Source organism: Capsicum annuum, chromosome 11 (genome assembly GCF_002878395.1).
Source record: "Capsicum annuum cultivar UCD-10X-F1 chromosome 11, UCD10Xv1.1, whole genome shotgun sequence".
In the NCBI taxonomy this organism is placed as follows: Eukaryota; Viridiplantae; Streptophyta; class Magnoliopsida; order Solanales; family Solanaceae; genus Capsicum; species Capsicum annuum.
The window spans coordinates 221336872-221355959 of NC_061121.1; the positions used below are offsets into that span (position 1 = coordinate 221336872).

Here is a 19088-nt window from a genome sequence, read left to right on the forward strand (position 1 = left end):
ATGTCTCATATCATAGGTTTGGACGCTCAGGTTTCCGACCACGCATAAACAGATTCAGATTCAGCCAACAGTAGATTTAGCAGTGAGTCCTCATTATTTGAGTATATTTTTTTATTTCATTATTTCAGTAGACTCGGTATTTCAGTAAGTGGGGTTAGTTGGGGGATTATCCCATCAACTCCACTTCAAACAGTTTCATTTAGAGGCTTTTCAGACTAGTTTCAGATAGTATTCAATTTTAGAAATTGCTATTTCAGTTGATACACTTATTCAGTATTTACAGATTTTGAACCTTCTAGCATTTCAGCCTATTTTCCGCATTTAGTACAGTATATTATTCAGTACTCACAGCAGATATCAGTTATGAGTTAGATTGTGGTCTTTTAGGGTCGTAAGCATCTGTAGCATCCGGGGTACAGACTCGGGGTGTTACACTTATGCCCTATAAGTGTTTGATAAAATGTCTCTATGAATGAATTATGGACAAGTAATTATTGTTATGTCTTTCAAGATTATGCTATGCTTTATTTTTCATGCTATCGATTCTTGGGGGTATTTAATACCTGACAATCTAGTTTTTTACCTAGAGCCAGTGTCAATTACTAAATAGTATCAGTCATGTCACGATCAGTAAAATTCAGTCAGCTACAGAACTCAGTTAGTTATAAAATTTAGGAAAACTCAATAAGCTCAGTATCAGTCTAGTCCAGTTCAACATACTCATTTTAGTGTCTTTCAATTAGGAGTAGGACTCAGCATCGAGTGAACCCAAGGATGGGGGCTCACCTGCCAGTAGAGGGTATGATCTTTAAAAGCAATTCTTACATTCTAGAACTACGTAGCCAGCGTAGGTTGAGATATCAACCTGCCAGTTGAGGGTTGATAAGGTGTTTTACCTGCCAGTTGAGGGTTGATAAGGTGTTTTACCTGCCAGTAGAAGGTGTCACCATTCTCGTTTAGGGTACCTGCCAGTAGAGGATCACTCTTTAGTGTCTTTACCCATGGTACGGAACTGACACCCTTTCAACTGGGGTTACAGATTGGACCCCAAATTTATTATGAAAAGGGGCATGTCGATTAGATGATTACCTCCCACAGTTTCAATTTCAGTCTCAATTTAGAACTTAATTTAGTTCTACAGAATTAGGACTGTCAGATATAGTCAATAAGGATCAATAACTCAGTTATCAGAAATCTCAAATTATCAATTACCTAGTATCAAAACTCAGTACCTAACTTTATAAAAGCTCAATTACAGTATATATGTATATGCACAGCATTGCATACTCAGTATTTACAGCAGTTTTAGATATCTATGTACTCTTATTTCAGTTACTATATATCATTCAATCGATTTCTATTCATGCATATGAACCCTTGCATTCAATCTTACCCCATCTAGGATACCAATACATTCCACTTACTGACGCATACTTTTTCTTTATGCAATGATGTCTCATATCATAGGTTTGGACGTTCAAGTTCCTGACCTCGGTTAGACAGATTTAGTCAGTAGTCACAGATTCAGTAGTGAGTCCTCGTCTATCGAGGATATTCTATTATTTTAACTTTCAATAAATTCAGTATTTGAGTAGTAGGAGTTAGTTGGGGGCTTGTCCCATCAACTCCACTTTCATATAGTTCAGTTAGAGGCTTTTCAGACTAGACTTTCAGACAGTATTCAGTTTTGCAGATTATTATTACAATTGATATTCTTTATCAGTATTTCAGATTTTGAACCTTATGGCATTTCAGTCTATTTTTTGCATTACTTTCAATATTATTATTCAATGCTCACAGCAGATATCAGTCATGGATTAACTTGTGGTCCTTCGAGGTCGTAAACACCGTGTAGTGTCCGGGGTACAGACTCGGTGCATTACACAGTTGTACTGACATTATGTTTAGTTGATTTCATCTCAGTTCAGATTTACTTAATTTAGTTACTTTGATATGAGTTCCAAACTTAGTAGAAGGCTTACAAGGTTAGCTTGAGACTACTTGTAGTCTTGAGCACCGTGTGACGTCTCGAGGCCCATTGTTGGGGCGTTACATTTTTTAATTTACGAAACCATTTTAGATTTCAGATAAGGGATCAAATTATTCCGAAGGGAAGGGATTAGACACACTTCAGAATCCACAAATGTGATTCCTGACCAGACTTAGGTTTATTAAAAGAGAAAAAGAAAAAATTAGTGTTTATAAATACAAATATAAAATATGTATTGAAATAATATAATGCATATACTGTTGTAATATATATAAACAAAAATATATAAGTATATATGGGAAAATTTTGTTATAAAGGAAAAGATTACGTAATACTTTGTAGTGTGAAAAGTGTGAATTATTCAATTAAATATTTGCATCAATTTAATATAAAATGTTAATGGCCGAAATTTACCTAAACACGCGATGAATATTTGTATAAGTAAAAGCATTTCCACCCAATGCTCACAAAAATAAAGTTTTTACTATGATTAATATTTATACAATGATAAGAATGTAAAAAGTACAAATACAAAAATTCAAGCTCTTCTTTGAATGTTATTCCCAACAAGTATTCTCGAAAACCTATACAAATACTCGCAGTAAAGATGTTAGTAACAGATCAGCATAAACTAAGAACTATGCGTACATATGTGTTATATAAAATAGAATTTTTATTAAAAGCCAGGTTGTTTTAAAAAATTATAAAGATTTCTTCATTGCCCAAAATATTTATTTTATTACGTATTTATATATGTAATATCTATTTTTTTATTTGTGGAGGCCTCGAAAATCGACAGATAATTTCTTCATTGGTCAAATATATTAATACTACTTATATTTAATTATAATAGCAATAATAAAGTAACAATAGCAACATTTTTCTATTATATAGAAGAGAGGGTTTCCACGTACCTGCTTCAGCAGGCTGCTTGCTCCGTGATTTTCCTATATCACCCCCAATTAATTATTATAAGTTATTTATATATTAAAAGTTAATAATATTTAATTAAAAAATAAAATAAACATTTATGACATGTCTGTTTCAGTTGTTTCAATCATGATTTTACTATATCACCTTAATTAATTATTATAAGTCATTTATGTATTGAAAAATTAATAATATCCAATCCGTGATTTTACTATATCGCTCATAATTAATTATTATAAGTCATCTGAGTATTAAAAATAATAAAATTTAATAAAAAGGTAAAATAGATATAAAAATGATAAATTAACTTTTAATGTTTTAAGTTAACTTGTCGTCTTATATGAGGTTCACTTAAATGTTTTTCACAAGTATTTAACATAGTAATTTTGCTTTGTCACTTCTAATTAGTTGTTGTAAGTCATTTAAGATATTTATGTTTCGCTGATTCAATCGTGATTTTACTATATCACCCCTAATTAATTATTATGGTCATTAAGTATTGTGCCACTTAAATTGGAATAGAAAAAAATATTATAAATCACAATAATTAAAAATCTAAATTATTTAAAATATATAATTGGCTATCGACGATACAGAACTTTGGACAAGGAGAGTAATATATATTGTTCAAAAATTATATAAAAAGTATTATAAATTACAATAGTTAACAACTTTAAATATATAAAATAATTTAATTTGTTATATATTTCAAAAAATACATAAAAAATACTATAAATTACAATAATTAACAACTTACAAAATTTAACAGATCTAAAATATTTGGTTGACTCTTGAAATTATATTAGTGTTACTTAAATTGAAATAGAAAAAAAGTATTATAAATCACAATAATTAAAAACTTAAATTATTTAAAATATAATTCACTATCAATGCCACAAAAGCTTGGATAAGAAAAGTAACGTGTATTATTTAAAAATTATATTTAAAATATTATAAATTACAATAGTTAATAACTTAAATCATCTAAATACATATTAAAAATATAATTGATTATCTAAATTCTATATGTATCACATAAATTGAGACAAAAATAACATATATTGAACCCGTGCTAGATACCGGATGAATCTTAGAATGTATATGCAATCCTTTCTTAAAAAAAATACTTTTGTTTAAATATATCAAGATTGAAAAGGCAAGTTCTAATACAGCACACCAAACAGTGTATAAGAAATAATGATATCATAAATAATATCAATATTACTAATTCAAACATTATAATGCAAACATTACTAATACGTTCTATTCAAAATTATTTTTATACACTCTAACAAACAACTCCTACGTTTCAATGGAAGGAACATATAAAAAAGCAAAGTTCGATAAAACATTTATAGAAGTATGTTTTATCGTATTCTCAAAGTCAGATAACTTAAATTGATATGACGGATGGTAACTTATAATTTTTTTAATATAATTTTTGAAACACTTAAAATTTAAATTTAAAATATTAATTTAATTTAACTTCAAAGAACAAGTTGACAAATAAAAGAGAAGGAAAAATGAAAGCAAATGATGTTTATGTCGGCTTAGTAGGAAAATACGATGTAATTTTGAATTATTAATTGCAACCCAAACGTGATGTAATATGCAATGACTAGATAACCCTTTATACTTTTCAATAATTATTTTCTATTTTATACAACAAGTGTCAAGTCTTTGTATTAATTATAATCTCATATTTTATACTTAATGTAGCAAATCTCAGTCATATGATTAAAGATCTAAACTTTAAAATGCATCAAATTTTTTTATTTATATGAATAAGTTATACATAATTATCTTGCAAGATAATTTGGCTCCTTGAAAAATATTATCAAGTAGTTAATATATTTTGTGCATTAATTTTTTATAATTCATAATTCGAATTAACACCAATCTACTTATTATACCTAATTAAAATATGTTAATGTTGGGTTGTGCTGACACAGGCCATGCTCCTCTAGTTATTATAGAAAATTCAAATACAACAACAATTAATAAATAATGAGACAACAACAAAATAATAAATTCAAGAAATAATTGAGAATCAAAATAGTGATGACATTAGAACATTACAGCAAAAGCAATGACGGAGCCAGATTTTTGGTTAAGAGTGTTCATATTTGTCCTTACTATTTAAAAAAAAAATAAAGCACTACTACACCTGCCAAGGTTTGAACCCGAGTTGTTGATGCAGAAATGCACACTCTTGACCACTGGACTATGCTTCTCTAACTTGTCAAGAGTATGCAACAACATATATATAACCATAAATATCTATATTTAACCTATATATTCGGAAAAAAATTCTGACGAAGATGTTCATCTAACCACCCTTTGTCGGCTGTGGCTCCGACACTGAGCAAAAGTAAAAAAAATCAAACAATGAATATTGCAACCAAACAAAATAAGTACACATAGATCACTTGAAACATTGTGAAAAAATTGCAAAGATGCGAAAAATTAGAAACACAACAATAAGCAAACATAGAAAAATAATATCAAATCAAACACCAAATCATAGTGAAACAAATCATTGGAGTAATATTTTCCAGGAAAATCTAGAAATAAACTAATAATATAAATATCAATTGGCAAATAAGTAAAAGATGTTAAAAACAATAGGAGAACAACGATGAAGGTGTATATATGGTTTACTCTGGGTCCCAGAGCTACAAGCTTCTCGCTGGAGAAGTAGGGAGAACGGAGAGATGGGGGTGGCAGCTTGGTGTTGTTCGCGGAGCTCCGCCGATCGAGGATCGTCGGGCTGGTTCGATGAAAATGGTGTTGGCGGTGGTGAGTTTGCTGTTGGTTGGAGCGCATGGAAGCTGCTGGTTATCTTGGCGAAGCCAGACTTTTGGTTAAGGGTGTTCATATTTTTTCTTGGGCAAAGAACTGTTTAAAAATCAAAAAAAATAAAGCACTGCTATATCTGCCAAGGTTCGAACTCGGGTTATTGCTGTGGAAATGCACACTCTTGATCACTGGATTATGATTCTCTAGCTTGTTAAAGGTGTGCAACAACGTGTATATAATCATAAATATCTATATTTAACCTATATACTCAAAAAAAAATTTCGACGAAGAATGTTCATCCGACCACTGGTGGTAGTGATCTGCTCCGGCGGAGCTTCGCTGGAGAAGAAGCAACGGCTGTGGACGGTAGTGAGGTGTGGAATGAGAGAGAAAGAGAGAATGAAAAGAATAGAGGCGTTAGTTTGAAGGGAAAATCTAATGTGTGGAAATTTGGATGATGAAATATATTAACCCTCATCATTTTATTTATAATGAAAAAAGAATTTATCTTTTATTCAAAAAATAATTCATTAATTCCTCTTGTCTTCTTAAAGCGTGATTTAACCCATGAGCTATTGTTTAATGAATTTTTCATTCTTTAAATCAATGTGTAAAGGTTCTTTACCTAAAGGATAAAAATTTCAATCCGTCACCTCAAATTTCATCATTTTAAAAGTGACGAGACTTTGACTTGACTAATTTATTACTTTATGTATCAAAATAATTAAGTCGACTTATCATTTGCAGGCTGTATTAACTAATGTACAAAATATAAATATCAATATATAATCACTGAAAAATGTAAACAACAAATATAATATAATTATCTTTTAAAAAATATATTACGCTATAAATAATTAAAATTATATTATGTAAAAAAAATTATAGTGTTATATTATGTACGTATGCAGATGACCGTGCAAAAATATTAAAATGATAATAATCTGATACAAATCTTAAAATTTACGAAATTAAGGATAATTATCAATAAATTATACAAAGTTAAAATATGGCAATAAATTGGTAAAAAGTACTAAGAAAATGTGATTATCAATAATTTATTAACAATTATAAAAAAATGTGTGAAAAAATATATTTTGGGTCATTTAACGACCAGAAAATCTAAATGTGTTAATTTTAAGCATGAAGAGCCAAACTTGGGTGTCAACAACCGACATACCCCAATTTGAGTAAAATTGGGATCCAACTTGTAACCCTAGTTGAATGGTTGTTAGTACCTTGCTAAGGGTACCAACACAGGTTGGTGTGGATCCACGAAACTGATACCCCGAAGGACAAGAGTGTCAAGGCTAAAATAACGGATGACCCCTTATAACCTACAGTGGCATCACAGTTTTGGAATTAGGGGTTGCTAGGAATTGTCTCAAGCCTAATTGACAGGTGAGTCATCATCCCTACGTTTACTCGGTGCTAATTACTACTCCCAATTGAAAACACTGAAGTATAAACTGATACATGAACTGAACTGATAACTGATATGCTTAAATCACGATATTCTGAAAATAACAATATATGTACAAATCTGAAATACTCAATAACATGTAAGCTGATATATGCATGAATTTATAGGTATCGGGTGCATAACCCACCGCACAAACTAATGCAATGGAACGTGATAAGGATAAAACTAACCATGGTATGAAAAATCATGAATAGTATTCAATGTTTCAATAACTGGTCATGTTATGGACAATTGAAATTATCAAACATATGAAACAAAATTCTTATGGGGAACATAATTTTCATGGTTCATAACCAAAACAACTGAGATAGAGTTGATAAATCTCATATTTGACTTGGAACCTAATTAAAAGAAGAAAAGGGTTTGTACTTGTAAATTTAGGAGGGTCTTGGGACTCAATGGGTGGAAGGGACCCATTGATAAAATACCACATACCTGAGAATGGAAGCCTTTGAGAAATCCTTGAAGTTGATCTTGTTCTTGAGAAACTGTAGTTTGCTGTGCGGAAGAAGGATATCACTTTCTTTTTGCTAAGAGAAGTGATTTTGGGATTTGTGAGGTGTTAAGTAATTCTAATCCCTCAATAACTGATGTATAGAGTGCCCAAACAACGTGGGTTTGAGGTTATAAGGATGAGAATTTACCAAAAAGCCCCTTTTAAAACATGCAGAAATTTCTGGTTCCAGTCATTACGAGTCACCCCACAACTGGTTACGAGTCATGGTCGGAGTCATAACCAGAGGTCCTGGGATCTTAGTTCAATTCTTCTATGACTACAGGTGTAGTCGTAGTCTAGGACTTGGTTTTTGAATCCTTTACTTTCTAGGTAACGGGTCCACATAATGTCTTATAACGAGTCATGTGCTAGACTCGTTACCACTGAACTAAATTCTTAGCTAAACACTGTTGTGATAACGAGTCCCTCCTAACGACTCATAGCCACTGGTAACGAGTCGTAAGGTAAGGTCATTACCACTGGACTGTTTACTGAGAACCTTATTGTTATGGTGATTACTCCTCATTATGACTCTTAACGTCTGGTAGCGATTCGTCACGTGGGTCGTAGCCATTGGCAGCTGACTAATACTTAAGGAAAATTTTGCATAACTTTTTGTCACGATATCGGATCAAGGCGAGACTTGCAACGGTGGAAAGCTAACTTAATGGCCTATCTTTTGAGGGGTCTAGAGCTTGGAAACTTGGGGTATTTAAGTTTTAGTATTCAATGATAGTCAAGCATCCCTGTAAATAACATCTAATCCAGTGTTAAGAACAAATACATAGAGACTGACTATCAGTTTTTCAGGCAAAACATACAAGAAGGAATGGTGAAGAATGAACATGTTAGCTCCAAGGAACAATCGCAGGCATATTGACTAAAGGACTACCTAGCTGCAACATGAAAGCTTAGAAGACAAGCCAGGTGTGTTGAATGTCTTTCCACTCACCTGCTTGAGGGAAAGTGATGAACTAGAGATTACTTGACATTGAACATAAATGAGCTAGGGGTAATTTGGTAATTAGTTAGTGAAGTGGTTAGTCGGTTAAATGTGTAATTGGTTAGAGAAGCAGTTAGTTGTAATAGTGTATAAATATCACTGTTTCATTGTAATAAGAAAATATCAATTTTCTTTCTACTGAAATAATATTTTCTTCTTCTTCCTCTCTAATTAGCTTGTTGTTGCTCTACAATGGTGAGCTTAGATTGGACAATTGCATGTAAATTTACAGATATTACACAATGTTAATTGACTATTCCATAGTCAAATATTGTTTTAATTATTATTAAAGTAGAAGAGTGATTTTGGCGATAACAATAAGTGGGGTTGGTGGAGGGTGATGTGTATGCAAATCTTACCTTTTCCTTGTAAAGGTAGCAAGAATGGCTCAAAGGTGAGATTAATAAAGCCTTTGATTCCTCAAAATTTTAATAGGGAATTTATGATCTTAATTTCACTTAAAATAATATTGAAGATTGTAAATATATATAATATAAAATTTAAACAAAAAAAAACTTCTACTTTTTCTTTGAAATATTTTAGAACTTTGGATTAAATAACTCTAATCTTCAAATTAATAAATGAAATTTGTACAATAATATCTATGTTAACATATTATAAATAAATGGCTAACATCTTGAACAAACATTAATGTCCACTACATCCGGCTCATTGCAGATGTTGAACAAACATTGGGAGATAAGATGGATAATATCTCCAAACCTCATCGATTCCAAGGAGGAAATGGAGGAAGAGTTTAACCTCCTCCAATCGAGACATGCTCCATAGCCAAACTTGTTGGATGTGCATTGGCTGCAAGACAAATGCCGATGACGCTATCCGTCTCTTCGCGCAAAAACAACGTGATAATGCCCAAGCCAAGCTTATTGCGGCCAAGAAGGCCAACAAGAAATTGGACGAAGCAAAGCAAGCCGCAGATGCAAAGCGGGCAACAGAACTCAAACAAATTGACGCTATAGAATTATGTTATATTTATTTTTGTTTAATTTACTTTACGTTTGACATACGTATATAGAATTATAGTTTTATTTACTTTTGACGTGCCACGTGTTTTTTGGGCTATATAAACAAAACTAGAAATTGAGAAATTGTTCAGTTTACTTTTATCTGTATGTATTTGAAATTAACTATTTGAAGTGCCAATTTAGGCTCCATGAATCGATTGCTGTTAGACCTCTAACAAATGCCTGTACTTTTACATTTTTTTTACATTCTCATGCTCGTGTTTTTATGGCCGACCTAGCTCAGTGATACAAGGACATGTTTATAGTGCATTTCCCCTCAAAAAGGGATAATGATGTTTTGCCTGTACTGTGTTATCTATTCTCAAGGATAAATTAGAAGTACATGATCTCTATAACAATTTGATCAATCCAGGCAACTGAAAATTTGGAATAGAAATTACCCCTACCTTGAAAGGTAGAAATGTTGTTTCTGATAGACCTTAGTTGTGTGAGCGCCAAACTAAGAAGATTCATGACGTATTTTTAGAGAATTTTTACGCCTAACCATGGTTATTTAATATGTAAGGTGTGTTCTCCTTTGTGGTGTGGTGTGGTGTGGTTTGTCTTTAAGTAGTCATATGCTATTTATCTTTGTTGAAATGGTCTCCGGATGCTAACAGTTTGTTGCACTTGATGAGAGCTAATATAACCTCAATTGTAATCATTTGATCTTTGTTGCGTGACTGTATGATGCTTATGTCAAGATATTAAATCCATGTTCGTGGTTAATAACCGATATGTATGTTTGTTCTTATTTTCAGAATGCTACAATAACATACACAATATAGTCTCACAAGTGGGGTTTGCGGAAGGTAGGATATGCGCACTTGATTCTCTAATGCACAATATCTGGAATTTATGGAAACCTGCCTAGAATAACCAGAGTGCTAAGCATAAGCAAAACCTATATATAACTCGAAGCAATATGGAAAATCTATACGGAACTCCCAAATTCCCATTACTCCCAATTACAAGCAACTAGCATGTAGCACATAGAAATGGAGAAAAAAGAGTTAGGAAAATAACAACTTGCCTTAAAAGAAACCGCAAGTCGAGCCAAAGCTTGAAGAATCAAATAAAAGTCTTGCCCTTTCGAATCATCTCCGAATGAGCTTGATCAAGCTATTCAAATATGAATTGTATGTAAGAAAAGAAAACCAACAATGTCCATTTTGCCATATTCAAATTTGGGTCTAAATCTTAGTCCGAAAATCAATCCTAAGCCCATAAGGGCAAAACTAGAATTTAATCAAAATTTCATGTTATTCATACTCTAAGGAGTCTAAATATGAAATCTCATTGAAAACAGAGTTGATTCGAGTTAGAAATGCTGAAATGCCATTTTTCTTTTACCGGAAACTCTCAACATGTAAGTTCAAAATTCATGATTTGAGAAACCACAAATAATTAATCGATAATGATCAAAAAGTAGTTTAAAAGCTTATCTAACAGTAAAATCTTAAAAACGACGCTTGGAAATACTCAAAATCAAGCTCTCAATGTTCAAAAATGGTGAAAATGAGATTTATAAGCTAAAAAGTGATCCAAAAGTTGTCAGGCCACGCTTCTTCTTCATGAACGCAAGAGACCTATCGCGATCGCAACTGAACCAGGTTGGGTTCATAACGAATGTGAAGACCAGTTGACCGCGCTAACCTGCCCCTTACTCATCGCAAACACGAGTTTCACGTCGCGATCGTGAAGGACCAAAAAAATCCTTCATCGCGATCGAAGCTAATGAAATTCTGATACGACGCTCGAACCTCGAAATGTTGACCAACGTCAATCATTCTAACTTAAGAACCTTCCAAAATAAAAAACCTCAAATCTTTAAATGTTGATCAAGGTCAACCATTCCAACTTAAGAACCTTGCAAAATAAAAAACACACTCAATAATCAACCAAACACCTCGAGAATTGGGTCACTCACTCCTGCAACCCATAAGTATCAAAATACAACTACTAGGATTGGTAAAAAGGTTAAAACGCAGAATATTCTAAAATGGATTGTTACACATCACCCGACATTTTATCAAAAAAAGCTTCCCCAAAATATTTGAAAATTCATGGTCAAAATGCTAGCTAAATGTATTTCTCCATTCGCTTTTATTTGTCATATTTCGCTTCTCGAGAGTCAGATTGTATAAATTTTGATTAATATTTTAAAATGCATTTTTCATCATGTTAATATGAGAATGATTACAACTTAATAACATTTTTCGTATAGTTTTAAACATTTAAATTATAATTATTAAATTAATCCGCTTCAATTTAGCTTCGAATTAAGTCAATTGGCTTTTGTAAAGCCAAATGTGACGAGTAAAAATGAAAGGATGTAGTATATATTTTTTTTAAGAGAATTTTAATATTTAATATTATTAGCTTGTTTGTTTAAGTTTATTTTTTTTCAAAAGGGTTTATTTTTTCTGAAAAGTGTTTATTTTAAAAAAAAAATAAGATATTTGATCAAACTTTTAAAAGAAGATAAATATTTCTAGAGAGTAGAAAAATAATCTTAAGCAACAATTAGTGTTTGAAAAAAGCAATTTTGGAAAGTTTGACCAAACAAGCTATAACACCTCATTTCATTTGGAAGTATTCGTAAAGCAAAATATAGCAAGTATAAAAATGAAATGAGGGAAGAGTATATTTTATTTTAGAGAATTTTAATATTTAATACCATGAGCAGAAAATAAATATATTTTCAAAATATCCTCACACGAAGGGATCGTTTGGTATACTGTACGGGATAAATATGTCTCATGAAGCGAGATATCCCATGAATTTTTTTTTCTAAAAATTACTTAAAACTACAATCTCTATAAATATACATAAATCTGTTCAAAATAATTAAATCATATACTTACATATGTATGTATCAGGATAAGAACATCTGACATGTTTATTCGTATGACTAGATCATACACCAAAACTCATATACATACATATTAATCTACTAGTCGGCTTACGCCGTGCTACGCACGACTTAATGTTGATCCTTAAAAATTCTACGTCATGTATAATTCCATCATTTAATTAAAATTTTTATTTGTTTAGTTGATAAATTCTAAGTGAGCCATATATTATTATATTTAGATTAGGCATATATTATTATATTTAGATTGATGAAATTTGTATGACAATATTTAAAGTTGTTTTGTGACATTGATAGTCAATTATATTTTTTAAATAATTTAAATTTTTAATTATTGTGATTTATAATATTTTTTCTTCTATTCTACTAATTTGAAGTTACATAGTAAAATTATTATAACAAAAACTTGTGAATTTTTTTAAGTGGTCCTGTATAAAACGTCAAGTTAATTTAAAACATTAAAAAATAATTTATCATTTTATGTCTATTTTATCATTTTAATTAAATATTATGAATTTTTTAATATTTAAATGACTTATAAAAACACAAAAAATAATTTATTATTTTATGTCTATTTTTTTTATTAAATATTATTAACTTTTTAATACTTAAATGACTTATAATAATTAACTATGAGTGATATAGTAAAATCACAGTTGAAGCAGCTGAAGCAGTCATGTCATAAATATCTATTTTAAATTTTTATTAAATCTTTTTAATTTTTAATGTATAAATGACTTATAATAATTAATTAGGGGTAATATAGTAAAATCACAATTGAAGCAACTGAAGCAAGCATGTTGACCATGAGCAGCCTGCTTCAGCTGCTTATTGTGACTTTTATAAATGATTTAAAATAATTAATTAGAGGTAATATAGTAAAATCACAGTTGAAACAGCTGAAGTAGGCATGTTAACCATGAGCAGCCTGCTTCAGCTGCTTATTGTGACTTATTATATAGGATAAATAATAAGACCGAAATATTGAGCTTATGAACGATATAATCAAATATTAGCATATTGCGATCATACCTCTCTTTGTCGAATCGTTTAGCTCTAAAATTAAAGTCATGACATAACACATATTTCGCCATTACAGATACAAGCGCCACTTTATCCTCTTTTTTACCTTCAATTCTATATTTCTGCTATCACAAATAAAACTTTTAACTTTCAACTAAGGTACATACAATGAGTACTAATTTTGTGACTCAACCACTGAAAAAGCAAGCGCACATCCATTTTCACTCTTTCAACACAAAAGACAGCTTCAGTTTCTCCATCAAACTCTAATTCCTCCGTGGACTTAAGCGTTGTCGTTGTGCACAACAGATACATTACAAATCTAAGAACACTTTTCTTCAACTCAAACATAAATCTTCACTTCACTATCGTTTCTTGTAACAATTAGTGAAGAATTAATTACCTTCAATGATATATCAGACATCAATTTTTTCGAGATTTCTCAATCTCTAATTATGCAGCAATTGTTGAAATCAATCTCAAATACGAAACATTCAATGCAACAACAATTTCATCACTTTTATATCGTTCATATTGTATTTTGGGTTGTCAAACATCGAAATGAATGCCTCAAGAGAATTGTATTGTTCATCTTCCTAAAAAAATTTGACTAAAAAAAATAGAGTTTTGCAAATTTTGCAAAGAAATTGAGCAAACAGAGCTTGAATTATCCGATTTGAGAATTTTTATCATAATAATTAATTAGGGGTTTCAAATTTTTGAAATTGAAAAGTTGTTACTGAAATTAAGAGATTTCATAATCACATATTATTAAATATGGCGTTAATAGCATTCAACAATGTTAATGAAAGAATCATTTTTCCTTAAATATAGTTAAAGAAGTTGGTTCAGATACATAAGATAGTAATGTATAGCATCGCCGATATAAACAACTAAAATTCGAGAGAGAAAATTTATTTCAAAAACTAAGAAAGAGGTTAATTAAGAAATAAATTAGTGAGATTTATGTGATTTATACATCATTTAAGTCTGTCAGCTGAAGGAAAAACTCCATTCTCTTGACTGAATAATCTCACACTAGCAAATCTGTCATATATATGCGTCCTCCATCCTTTTCCAGAAAATTTTATGGTTGTTTGCTTTCTCTCTAAAAGTATACAACATTTATCTTGTTAATTAATTTTAAGTAAAAATATGCAATCTTCAATAGCCGCTCTAAGAAGGTGAGACTGAATGTCCCCGTCTCAAATTTAATAAGCTTGACGAGGAATTAGTAGTTCATATCTATTTAATTTTGCATATCTCATTTATTTGGCTAATTTTTACCCTTAATTATTTAATGCTCCATAATTTTCTAGTAAAACTCAAGATTGGTCTTATTTTTACTTGGTGTCCTAATATGCATATTATATATCATACTAAATATTATAATATCAAATTACAATATCAAAAATTTCAGTATATCATATATATCATATGTCCACCCGCAATAGCTACTAGGGTGTTTAATTTGTCGAAGACTTTTTTTAAAAAAAAAATCATAATTGATCTTTTTTAAGTATCATAATTGAGTTTTTCTTTGGAAATAGAAAAACTATTCTCCATATTTGGATAATGCTTATTTTTGAGGGAAAATGCTATAGACTCTACTAATAGATATTCCTTTCTTTTAATTTGATAGCATCCACAAAATAATCTTTAAGAGTTTAGAGAGTATTGTTTTGGGGGAGAATTTGTGAGCACAAGTGTTGCAATGTCACTTGTGAGAATCTCTTTTTATTCTGAGTGAATTGTGTGAGGTTGTCGCTTTTGATATTTTGTACTCTTTTTTATATAATGAATTGTTCATCGATCTCCTTTTGTGAATATAGATCGATTGATCGAACTACATTAAATATTATATCTTTTTTAATATTTCTCATTTAACTTTTTACGTGATATTTTTTAAAATTTACTTTCCTAGCTTCCGCGTGCATTTTCTCTGTCCTAACAACTAGCTACTAAGGAAGGAAAGAAGAAGGTGGGAAACGGCATAACAAGCTGTTGCATGCATTATAATATATCAAAGACTACACACACGTGTTCAACACATGAATACAGACAAAGGTGTTGAAATTAGAAGTGGTGAAAATCAGCCTTTAAAAATTATGACTCATTTATTATTAACTTAATTTATTTGATTCTTCATATAATTAATTTAAAAAATCAGTTATTTTAGCTAAATATATAGACCAAATTAATTCAAAAGAAATTTTATCAAATAATTTTTTAAAACTTTAATATGTTATATATAAGCATAATAAAGAAGTTTTATATTTTTATTGAAATTAGATAAATTAATTAAAATTTAAAATTTTTAGGTGAATAGTACTCTTTATTAGCCGGTTATTTGCAACAATGTGCTGTTTTGGGTGGTTTTTAATTTTTGCCCTAAATATTTTAATGATTTTTTATTGTGTCTTCCAACACTAAGTAAAAAATAAGTGACGAGAGTACCTAGCTTGAAACCAAAAAACAAACCTTTTTTTGCTTGGTATAAATTTATATTTTTGTATCATAATATAACACAAAACTTATGTTGATAGAGGCAAAAGTTCAATTCACAACCCACAAGTTATACAGTAATTAATTCCAACAAACTTATGATAATAGAGGTAAAACTTTATTTTAGAAACCCGCGCGTTATGCTATAAAAGACATAACTTTATTTGTGGAGCAAGATAAAAGTTCTCTTAACTTGTACCTAGCAAAATTAGTTCATAGAAATACTACAAAACTTATGCCACTTAACTTTATTCCCAAGAATTTATATCGAAGGTAGAAAAAAGTTCTCTAGACTTACCTCTAGCAAAACATATTTACGTCATAGATAATGGTGTTTTGGTCCATAATGTTTTACTAAATTAGCAGTAAGAACAAAATTAAAGACCACCATATTTAAAAGTAAACATTAAAGAACACCCCAAAATGAGGACAGCTTGTACAAAGACTTCTTGTTATTTAACTTCTCTTGACCCAACACATTTCAATACAAATAATTTTTTAGCATGTAACTAAATTGCTTATTTATTAATTAGCTCAAATTTATTTCGATTCACCTAAATTCAATCGCTAATCAATACCTTTAACACATCTCAATACAAATAATCTTTTAGCGTGTAACTGAATTAATTATTTATTAAGCAACTCAATCTATTTTGATTTGCTTCAATCCAATTAAAATTCAACTAGTGAATAGTTATAGTTGGCCAAAAGGACCTCTAGGCCCCATTAGTTATGTTCCCTTTTAAAAATGAGGCCATAAGGCGCCCAGCCTGTCTTCTGCTAACACACCGTGTGTTCATTCGCGTTTCATCCGTAACCTCTTCTCTTACTTGTTACACCTTATTATATAGTATATACGAGTATATATACACTCACTATCCAACACTCACTTATCATATCATCTATAGTAACTGTGTCTATATAATCTGTACATATAGAGACTGGCCGGGGTCTGAATCTACTTTCGGTAAGAAATTACATCGTATAATAAGGTACATTTTTTATTTTTGAATCACTCAACACAATATTAGTTGCCAAGTTTAGCAAGAACATTTTTATTTTTGGAACCCCAAACACACTTCTTGTTCAAAAAGAAATTCATCCAATCTCATCACTTCCATATTTCATTATTTTCAAGAATGGACATTTTTGGAAACTTATATTTTGATCCACTTCCTCCTACATCAAGTATTTGTGATTCTAATGGTAGCTGTGGAAAAGCCAATTCTTCTAATGAAGAAGTGGTGTTATTACTAGCTTCAAATAACACAAAAAGACGTGGAGGTAGGAAGAAGCTTCGCGAAACTCGACACCCGGTTTATAGGGGAGTGAGGTGGAGACATTCAGAAAAGTGGGTTAGTGAAGTGAGAGTACCCGGTAAGAAATCAAGAATTTGGCTTGGCACCTTCCCAACTGCAGAAATGGCAGCTAGAGCTCATGACGTGGCGGTCATGGCTCTTAAAGGCCGGTCAGCTTGTTTGAATTTTGCAGACTCGGCCTGGAGGTTGCCAGTCCCTGCCTCAGCAGCCACCAAGGATATTCAAATGGCGGCCGCTGAAGCAGCTGAGGCATTTCGGTTGTCAAAATTCACGGAAGGAGAAAACTCGGAGGAAGTTACCACTAATGACCAAGTGATCACACAGTATAGTGTTGACTCGACTAATTGGAGGTTGCCCACTCCTACTTCAGCGACTGCTAAGGACATTCAGAATGCAGCCGCTGAAGTAGCTGAGGCATTTCGGCTGTCAGAATCCTCGGAGGGAGAAAACTCCGAGGAAGTTATCATTGTTGACCAAGTCACACAAGACATCGTCATTGCCGAGTTACCGGACTATAACATGTTGTTCATGGACGAGGAGGAGCTTTTCTACATGCCGGGATTACTTGCCAATATGGCCGAAGGGCTAATGCTGCCACCTCCGCCTCCGCCTCAATGTATAGACGGATATGACGACTCATATCACATGGAACCTGATGATATTGACATGTCTTTGTGGAGTTATCGAATTTAACCAAATGTGTTAAGAGATTTGAGTAGTTTAGCTCCCTATAAATACATCAAAAATGTAGGGTGTGTTTGGTACTAAGAAAAATGTTCACCAAAATAAGTAGGTTTCTGTACTTCGATAGAAAATGTTTTAAAAAACTTGGGCCAATCGAACATGAAAAAGATAGAAAAACTCATCCTTAACATGATGACAAACCCAGCGGTAACGGAAAATGAACTTATGATATGGAGTTGAGAGATTCCTACTGCAAGGATGCTTTGTGCATTTGAGTTGAGTCTTCTTTTTACTTTGGTAAACTGAAATTACAAGACCATAACTAATGAGCCAAGCACAATAAAAAATTGGTAAAGATTTTGTTCGCTCCAAGTCTATTTCGTTCTAGCTAGCTGTATCATGCACAACTTTTTTAGAAACAAACTATCATCTCTTCGCGTAACATTTGTTTCCAAGTGAATCTTTTTGTCGGAAGGTCAGTCATGAGCTGTAGGAAAAGATAGTAGTGACACGCCTGTAGAAATTCTCATAGTTTCATAAGGAAGACGTTGAAAACATTCAGCAGATAGTTGCATAAGGAAGACGTTGAAAACATTCAGCAGATAGTATGTAATACTCTTATCGACAAGCACTATACTCCTTAGTTTAAGCCACTTAAAGGCAAGCTTTCTGATAATTGTCCAAGCTGTCATTGTACTGCTGTCCGTCTTTCACCTGTATCCTCATGCTCAACCTGGGTCCTGGGAGATGAAAACAAAAAAAGTGATTTTTTAAACAAAGACAAGACTCAAGTGTGTAAAGCAGTATGCGTTAGAAAACAGATTATGCATTATTAGTTTTTACCTCCATGAGCATTTTCACATTTTTCTTTTGATTTGGCACTTGGATCATCTTTCTCTGCTCTTCTTCAAGCTAAAGCAGAATCTGTTCTTCCACTCTTCGATATATACTGCAAC

At 31.5% G+C, this 19088-nt stretch overlaps 1 protein-coding gene across 1 annotated transcript; it reads left to right on the top strand.

Annotated features, from left to right (window-relative positions):
• Window positions 1–17014: 17014 nt before the first annotated feature.
• LOC107848699 (dehydration-responsive element-binding protein 1B) lies at window positions 17015–18388 on the top strand. The gene has a single exon (XM_016693470.2). It carries the CDS (start codon window positions 17269–17271, stop codon window positions 18139–18141), a length of 873 nt encoding a protein of 290 aa, XP_016548956.2. The 5' UTR covers window positions 17015–17268; the 3' UTR covers window positions 18142–18388.
• Window positions 18389–19088: the final 700 nt, after the last annotated feature.